Source organism: Brassica napus, unplaced genomic scaffold, assembly GCF_020379485.1.
Source record: "Brassica napus cultivar Da-Ae unplaced genomic scaffold, Da-Ae ScsIHWf_1145;HRSCAF=1626, whole genome shotgun sequence".
Lineage (NCBI taxonomy): Eukaryota > Viridiplantae > Streptophyta > Magnoliopsida > Brassicales > Brassicaceae > Brassica > Brassica napus.
In genome coordinates this window covers 21111-30487 of record NW_026014569.1, presented here as the reverse complement: position 1 = coordinate 30487, position 9377 = coordinate 21111, and the positions used below count along the sequence as shown (strand labels likewise).

General features: G+C 35.4%; 1 protein-coding gene and 1 pseudogene across 1 annotated transcript; one reads left to right on the top strand and one right to left on the bottom strand.

Moving 5' to 3' along the window:
- Nucleotides 1-6367: 6367 nt before the first annotated feature.
- On the top strand, nt 6368-8212 carry LOC106433247 (annotated as a pseudogene).
- Nucleotides 7593-8317, bottom strand: LOC111201818 (F-box/kelch-repeat protein At4g38940-like). The gene is made up of 2 exons (XM_022694147.1): nt 7943-8317; nt 7593-7883 (listed from the first exon to the last, which is right to left on the bottom strand). Exons 1-2 carry the CDS (start codon nt 8315-8317, stop codon nt 7593-7595), a joined length of 666 nt encoding a protein of 221 aa, XP_022549868.1.
- Between the last annotated feature and the right edge of the window lie 1060 nt (nt 8318-9377).

The following is a 9377-nucleotide window of genomic DNA, read 5'->3' as shown; positions in this document are numbered from 1 at the left end:
CCGTCGGACCCTAGGTTTTATAACCACGAGCCCCTTCTTCTTCCCCATTTCTCTCTTCTTCCTCTGCGCGACTCCTCTCTTTCTCTCCGGCGATTTCCCCCTGAAATCCGACGATATCTCCGGCGATCTCCCTCTTCTCTTACACAAATCATGTAAGGACCCTATCCCACTCTCTTAGGTTCTATTTGTTAGGTTTTTGTGTAGTTTTGATAGATTTTTGTTAGGGTGATTGGTTAGGATTGTGATTTGGTTGTATAATAGGTTTAGAATTGTGATTTGGTTGAATAATTTGTTTTGTTGAATTGATTTAGAATTTTTTTATAATTTTTTTATTTTTTGTATTTATAAAATCAATTTTTGTATATAAAATCGATTTTTGTATTTTACAAAACGATTTTTATATATAAATTCGATTTTTTGGATTTTACAAAAAAAAATTTCTATATAAATTCGATTTTTTGGATTTTACAAAACATTTTAATTATTAAACAATTTTTATTTATTAAAACTATTTTTGTTTATTAGAACTATTTTTATATATTTATTAAAAAAATTTAATATATATAAATCTTTTTCTGTGATTAAATTATTTGGGATTTTTTTTAATAAAAAAAAATAATTTATATATTTCTGTATTTATTAAATATATTTTTTTTAATTTACAGGTCTCATGATGATCAGACCCGGCCTCGACAGCGTCGTGGTCGTGGTGGTACGGGGAGCCAGTCTCGGGATTCCAGCCATTTTCAGGATTCCCCTTCGCCCCACAGCTCCAACCATACATCTCCCTCTGCTGCACCCGCTCATGCTCCTCTCGCTCCCGCTGCTGCATCCGCTCCTGTTCCTCCGGGTCCTCCGGGAGTGATGAGGGTTGCGGAGTTGGTTCAACAGCCCGGTCGTGACCATCTTCCGTATCTCACTCCGTATCCACATGGACGGGGTCAAACATGGTAATTAAACATTTTTTTTCTTTAAATTTGGATTCATTATTAACCGTTTGTTCTTTTAATAAGGTTCAACCGATCCGGGAACGGGATCAGCGCATGGATCAACCGTATGATGTACTCGGCCCTCGACAGTGGACATCCGACTTTCACTCACTTCCCAACCGACAAGCAGGTTCTGTGGTTTCGTCAGTTTGCGGTAAGTATTCTAATTTTTTACTTATATTTTTAATCTTTAATATAAATTTTCTACTAATTGTGTTTTTTTTTCAGCAAGAGTTCAACTGGAATTCCGATGAGACGCTCTTTATCTATCACCACTTCGTCCATAAAGTAATGGACAACTATGGGAAGCAGATCCACGAGTGGAAGAAGAAGTGGGAAATCAATAAGGTTCGATTTAATTTATTAAACAATTTTTTAATTTATTAAACTATTTTTTAATTTATTAAACTTTTTCTTTTTTTTTTAATTAAAAGGTCCCAAAGTCGATGAACGATACGGTCTGGAAGGAGTTGTGTGCGCATTGGGATAAGGAGGAGACGAAAGAAACTTCTTCCACCAACTCCACCAACCGCAGGAGCGACCGTAAAGGGAAGGGCATCTACAAGCATAACTTGGGTGCTCAATCTATTGCCACTCTCGGAGATCGCATGGTAAGTTCAACCGCTTTTTCTTCAATTATTTGAGTTTCAGAATTTAAATTTATTGTGCATTTCTTCTAATTTCTAATGTTTCTTTAATTTTATGTTTTTTTTCAAGGCGGAAGAAAATGATGGCGAGCCGGTCGATGATCTCGCCCTAATGAGGAGGGCGTATACCAACAAGAAGACCGGCCAGATTGATGACGGTCTTGTGAGGGACGTGGTCGACCTGGTCCAAACTCAGGTGGTAGACGAAGTGTCTCAGCTTCAAACCGAGGATGACGCTTCGACGGCTTCGACCAACTTGTCCCGGTTTCGAATCAACGAAATCGTTGAATCCGTAAGTTCTTTTTTTTTTAAGTTCAATTCATTTATTTCTTGGTTTAAATTTCTAAATTTGGCTTTTTTCTATTCAGTCGGTTCCAAAGAAGAAGGGACGTTTGTTCGGTTTGGGTCGTCGCACCCGGTCGGTTCCTCCTTCTTCTGCACCACCGCCCTTTGTTGATCCAGAAGTACTTACGGCTCAGTTGAAGGACAAAGATGATCGAATATCTTTGTTGGAGACCCAGATGGCGGCTCAACAGGCGGGCTATGAGGCACAGAGGAGGCTGAACCAGCAAATGATGGAGATGATGCAGAGGATGTACCCGAACGAGGTGTTCCCGGACGTGCCAGACCCGTAGTTTTTTTTTCCCCAATCTCGGAATGTTTTATTTTTATTTGTGAAACTTTGAATATTAATTAGTATGATTTCAATTTTACTTTTAATTTCATATTTTCGAATTTAAATTTCAGAAATTTTATTTTTTCAAAAAAATTAATATTTTTTACATTTCGAGGAAATTAATTATATTTTTCACTACATCGATCGATGCGTTTTTGAACAAAAACGCATCGATCGATCCGTTTTTTTTTTTAATATAGCGAGGGACATTTCCCTCGAAATTTTCCGAGGGACAACTCCCTCGGAAAATTCCGAGGAACGGATCCCTCGGAATATACCGAGGGAACAGTTCCTCGGAATAAACCGAGGAAAAAGTCCGTCGGTATACTCCTATCGATCGATGTATATATGTCCAAACACGCATCGATCGATGAACTTCCGAGGAATTATCCCGACGAAGTTCTACCTCGGTATATTCCGAGGACTTTTCCGACAAACAAGGGATCCTCGGAATTTCCTCGGAAATTTATTTCCTCGGAATTCCGTCGAAAAATTCCGAGGGATTTCAGAGGAAAAAAGAAATTCCGAGGAATTATTTCCGACGACGTATTTCGTCGGAATTGCGTCGGAATAACGATATTCCGACGAAATTTCGACGATTTTTTCCCTCAGAATCCTTGATGTTTTCTTGTAGTGTTATCGGGTCGGGTCTATTCGGGTCGGTTCTTTTCGGGTCCGGATCTATTCGGGTCGGTTCCTTTTCGGTTCCGGTTCTTTCGGGTAAAAAAATTTAGACCCAAAAGGTACTTGTAAATTTTCGGTCTGGTTCCGGGTGGATATTTTTGGGTCGGTTCCGGTTCGGGTCTTCGAGTCCAGGTTAAATTGCCCAGGCCTAGTGGCATGACATGTAATTATCAAAGTAAATCATGGACAAAATGCTATTTGTACTTTTGTTTTAATAGATTAGATATCTCGCTCACTTAAATAGGTTTCTGATTTTGAGTATATGAATCATGATCAATTCACTTGCTCATTGTTTAAGTATATTAAGTTTTATATATTTGTCTAAAATGAAAAAAAAACAATAATTTTTATTCTAATTACATCTAAATTGATTACTTTTGTTTCATATACTTTAGTTTTAAGTTTGAGGTATGAAAATCTATTGTTTTCTTTTCAAATACAATTATACTATTTTTGTGAACCTATATTTTGTGTATAAAAATCTATATATTTTAAAACTTATAGATAATTACTTTTTTACTTCCGTTGTTTTTGAAAATATGAAAAGAAATAAAATTAAGATTAAAATTCGTTATTATATATATATATATATATATGTTATAATTATTATAGATATTTCCTTTTATTATTTATATGAGTTTTGTAAAGAAAATTAAAAGGAAAAAATAAAGTGAAAAGCCCAATTAGAAATTTATCAATCAAAAAGAAAATAGAAATAATCTTAATATGTCAATTATGTATAATTCATTAAGGTTATGTTTGTAATTGACCACTCTTAAAATTAACGTGAGAACGACACATATGAAACTGATTTCTTAAATAATATTACAGAGATTAATCGAATATAAATTAAAATATATTTTGGAAAACATGTTTTAGGTAAAGAAGAAGGCACAAATGTCCACACCTGGCTAGAATATAAAGTGTGTGATGGTCCAAATCTAATCGGTTTCGTTTTTATAAAATCCTTAAACACCTAATAACTTTGAAGAAGATGAGCATCATCGCATGCGCTTAGGAGAGATTCAGGTTGGGTGTATTATTCGAGTCAAATGGGCTTCCAAAAACAAGCATGCAATTTTATTTAAACGACATTTAGTGTGTAAAAAAAATATGATGCTTCTCTACGATAAATTTAAACGAGAAAAGATTTGATGGAGTAAGTTTAATAACGCTTCTTCCAACGTGCGCACATGCTGCATCAATTACAAAAAGTCGCTTGTTTTCTCTTCTTTAAAAACTCGTCTCGTCTCCTTCTCATTTCATTCTTCACGTTTTACACAACGAAAACAAGCAAATTCCACGAAATACGTCTAGAGAGTGTTTCGTAGATTTATTAGTTTATTAGGACATTTACGAGTGAAGCGTGAATCGTCTACCATAGTTATATCATGGGATTTGATATTTCGCACAGTCTTGTCTTACTGCGGAACAAATATTAGAGTTAAGAAATTATATTATATATGGATTCCATGTCCGTTTTCGTAAATGTTTTTTTTATCCGTTTTCGTTTTGTCTTTTGAATCCTCTATTTCTTTAAAATAGATTTTATATTAGAGAAAATGACTAGGATAGCACTAAAAAAGTTTTGTCACAAATATAGTCTTTAAGAATAAAAATGACCAAAATAACACTTACTGTTTTATCAAAAGAGATAAATATACACTTATATCCCAACGGTAAATTAATTTAGACATTAGGGTTTAGAGTTAAAGGGTGGGGTTTAGGATTTAAGGTTTAGGGTTTAGAGTTTAGAGTTTAGAGTTTAGGGGTGGGGTTTAGGGTTTAGAGTTAAGGGGTGGAGTTTAGGATTTAGGGTTTAGGGTTAAGGGTTTAGGGTTTAGGGTTTAGGGTTTAGGGTTTAGGGTTTAGAGTGGGGAGTGGGGTTTTGTGATAAGATTTCAAATTTTGAAAAATAAAAAAATTTAAATTTTTCAAAAGATAAAATGCTATTTTGGTTATTTTAGTTTTTGAGGGCTATTTTTGTGAAATAAACTTAGAAATGTGCTATTTTGGAGATTTGCCCTTTATATTATCGTTTATATCAATTCTGTTTTCAGGTTTCTACAATTCATATATATATTATTAAAAGAGAAGTACCTATTTGAAAATGTTTTTACTTCATTAATTAAACTCCCTCTTTTTTTTGCTTGTCTTTTTCAGTTGCATTTATGAAATATCCTAAAACGAATAAAACTGCCTAATTTATTACTTGTCTTTTCAGTTACATTAATGAAATATGCTTAAATGAATTTAAACTTCCTATTTTATTATTTGTCTTTTTCAGTTACCTTAATGAAATATCCTTAAATAAATTTGGACATAATGTCATTTAATCAACAAAAAAAAACTCATGAGTTATCCTTACGTGCATAATTTTAATAATGGAGATTTTTAAAAATTTGCATCATTACAATGTTACCTAAAACATGCAGCACTAATATATAACATGCATCAATAAAACTAGAATTTGACTCACACAATTGTAGGAATATTATTTTCAGTTGATTAAATTTAAAAATAATTATTTATTCAAAAAATATTTAAAAATGACTATGTTTTTAAAAATTATATGGTATTATTTGCTCATAACTCATTTGTCATTTAATAAATTGTCAGAAAAAAAATTTTAGCATAATATAACTCAGTTGTCATTTGGTAAATTTATAGTTTTTATTTATATTTTTTATTATTTAATTATAATATTTTCATTTTATATTTGAAAGATAAATGAATTTTCTTTCAAACAATATTTTTGTAAATGTATTTTTTAAAAAATAATCAATTAAAATTGTTATTATCATTGAATATCATTATTTTTGACATAATTTGAGTTTTCGTTTACATCAAAATTTATCATATTTTAGGATAATTTTAATTTAAAAATGTAATTTTCATATTTTTCAAACAATTTCTAAAAATATTTTGTTATAATTGTTAAAAAAATATTGAGTTATATTTCAAATAAAAAGGTAAAGATATTAAAAATATTCTAATTAAAATATGTAAAATTTAATATAGTTTTAAGGAAATGGTCAAAATAAAAAAAATTACACATAAAATAATCATGATTTTTGTTAACTGGGCGGATCATTATTTATATTATATCGCACACGAAAAAAAAATTTGTTTTTAAAATTATCTAATTAACTCTATACTCATTTTTTTATATTTTTTATATGATATCACACATTCGTAAAAAAAATAGATAGTTTAAGATGGAAAAAAAAATATTTACTTAATGAATATAATATGAACGACTATTACAAATACATCATTTAATAAAATAAATAATTAAAAACTGAAAATTCATATCCGCGCTAGCATAGCAAGGTGTAGTGAGGATTCAAGCTTAAACCCACCAAACACGACTCGACACTCAAAACCCTAAACCATTTCTCCTCAAGTCCGTTCGTCCTCATTATAAGAAGACAGTTAACGATTTTGCGATTCATCCGTCTGGGAAGCTCGCTTTGGCTGTTTACCGTGACTAGTGCTTTGCGATGTTGAATCTTGTGAGGGGAAAGAGGAGTTTTTGTTGCAGGTTTAGGGCATGGAGCGAGTCTTGTTAAGTTTGATCCGAGTGGGGAGAGTTTTTTTCATGGGTGGTGAATCGTAAAGTTGGAGTTCATCAGTCAGAGGATGCTAAGCTGCTTCTTGAGCTTGAAAATGGTAGTCACAAGCGTATACTCTGTTCTTCTCCTAGAGATGTGAGTAACTGTTTCAGAGTGAAACTCTTGTTTTGTTTTAGTTTAAGTTGATGTAGTTTTGAATTTGGGAAAAGCCCACCACTCTCTAAGGCCTCAAGAAACTAGTTCTTTGGATCAGTAGAGTTGTTCCAGTTCCTTGTTGAAGTTTTGTTACTGGAAATGGTGATGCTTTTGGTTCCTTGGCTAAAATTGTTTGCTTAATTTGCAACAAGAGTGGAACTATGTTTACTGCTGGTGAGGATCGACAGTGAAGGTGCATCAGAAGATCCGTAGTTGGTTGCTTCTGCATCATAGTTTGGGACATGGGAATGGCACCTAAAGAGAATGCAATACCGTTAGCCGAGACAAATACTAAATCAAGGCTTGCAGGTCTTGCCGGATCAGCTCTTAAATGTGAGTTTATTTGTTCTCAGAATACATGTTTCTTATAAAACATAGAGACAGTAAAAATTGCTATGACATATGATTCTTCATCTTTCTCTGTTTTATTCAGCTATGAGAAAGGCACACATTGGAAATCAAAAAGCTCAGAAGCTAGAAGAAGTGCCGAACTCGGGACGAGCGCTGCTTCTTATTGACTAGAATTGCTACCTACATAGTTAGTTCCTAATCGTTAGTGCAGCCTTAGTGTGACCTCATAAAGCACTTATACCAACGAACAGGTTCCACTTACACTGCCACACAGCAGACAAACATCTGAAAATTCAAGACACATTTTTGTAAACTTGGAACATGTTTCCATTCAGTTACATACTGCAGGTAAGGAAAGGAGCTCAGCTTAAGAAAAAGAGATATACAAGTGAGAGACAGACTCTCAACTCTCAACTCTCAAACAAAGGCCCACCCACTTCAGCAAGTTCATAAAAAAGGAGAGAATGTTGTTGACTCAAAGCACAACATCTAGAGATTTCCTAATGATAAAATTACCAGCGATCAAAGCATGATCATCACACCACTGATAAACTTTACCCCAAATCTGACCCCCTTTGCGTATTTCCAGCGAAACCTCCTTGGTTAACCACGAGAATTCTCCTTTTCCATATAACAAAACCAGTTTCCCACCATAACTCACAGTCTGCAACCAACAACAAGCAGCACGTCTTATCTCAGCCAACAAATCATCCAAACCTTTCACCACTTGCCAACACTTGCGCTCTGGATCATACGCCCTCAACTCCTTGTCAGACCAATCGTAAAAGAACAAAAAAACATCATCAACAACACAAGCGCTCTCACCCCCAACACTTGGAACTCAGCACCTCGTTCATATATCCTCGAACCCACAGCTGCGAAGCTTCCATAAGGAGGCAGCCCAGGGATTAGGACCAAGCGGCTGCTGCTATTGCCCCGGCGGAGCGTATACAAACGGTTCACGCGGGTGGCACAGTTATAGAGGAAAACGTAGAGACAATGCTCGGTGCAGCCCAGCGAAGATCGTCGTCTCGCGTATATCTCAGGCGACGAAACGAGCGAACGGAAGCGCTTCGAAACGAGAGATACTCTCGGATAGTCAGATATCGGTAAGCGAGCTAAGATGTCAACGACGACGTCCTCCGGAAGTGACGTAATCGGAGACGGCGGCGGCGATTGCTTCTTCTCTGCCCGAGACATGTCTAGATTGCAAAACCCTAATCACTGAGAGAGAGAGAGAGAGATAGAGGGAGGGAGAGAGTACCAAAATGGTTGAGTTTCGTTTCACACAGTTCCTTTCCTTTCCTCCTATCGTAAACCAGCTCTCAATCTTAAACTCTAACCGGCTTTGGTTTTGAATTCTCTGATTGAACCAATTTTCTGACCACCAGGAAAAAAAACAACAAATACAGTTTCTCACTTTCTTGCATAATTCGATTCAGCCTCAAATGAGATTTGCACATTTATTGTTGGAATAGATTCCGATATTATTGGGATTAGAATGAGTTGTTGTACTTAGATATCGGTAAGATATGGGTAGTTCCAAGTATCTAGTTACATAGTTGAGATATTCTCATCTGAGACTTGTATATAACCTCGTAACATCTTTCAGCGTGAGACATAGAGAAAACATTCAACTCTTCCTTTCTTCTCTGTTCCATTTCATGGTATCAGAGCCTGAATTTTTTTTTTTTCAGACTTATAAACACTGAAATCAATTTCAGATGTCGACTGACTCGAACACGGCAACAACAACAACTGAAGTGAGAAGAAAAATCTCACCCTACGACTTGAGCTCTCAGGATAATCCTGGAGCTGTGATCTCACACCCTCTACTGAAGGGGACGAACTATGATGAGTGGGCCTGCGGGATCAAAACGGCGTTATGTTCTCGCAAGAAATTTGGGTTTCTTAATGGATCTATCAAGCGCCCAGAAGAAGGATCCGCTGACCTGGAGGACTGGTGGACGATCCAGGCGCTCTTGGTGTCTTGGATCAAGATGACAATTGAACCAACTCTCAGATCAACAATCTCTCATCGAGATGTTGCTCAAGATCTATGGGAGCATCTGAAACGACGGTTCTCGGTTTTGAGTGGACCAAGGATCCAGCAGATTAAGGCTGAACTAGCTTGTTGCAAACAAAGAGGATTAGCGATTGAATCATACTTTGGGAAGCTCAATCGCATTTGGGACAACATGGCGAACTATCGTCCACTTCGAGTCTGCAAGTGTGGAAATTGCACTTGTGATCTTGGTAC

Excerpts from the sequence above, each read along its gene's own strand:
- LOC111201818 (XM_022694147.1), bottom strand. The coding sequence starts at position 8,317 with ATGTCTCGGGCAGAGAAGAAGCAATCGCCGCCGCCGTCTCCGATTACG. Across the intron at positions 7,884-7,942 it reads CTGAGTTCCAAGTGTTGGGG|GAGTTGAGGGCGTATGATCC; the intron begins GTGAGAGCGCTT and ends TGGTCTGACAAG.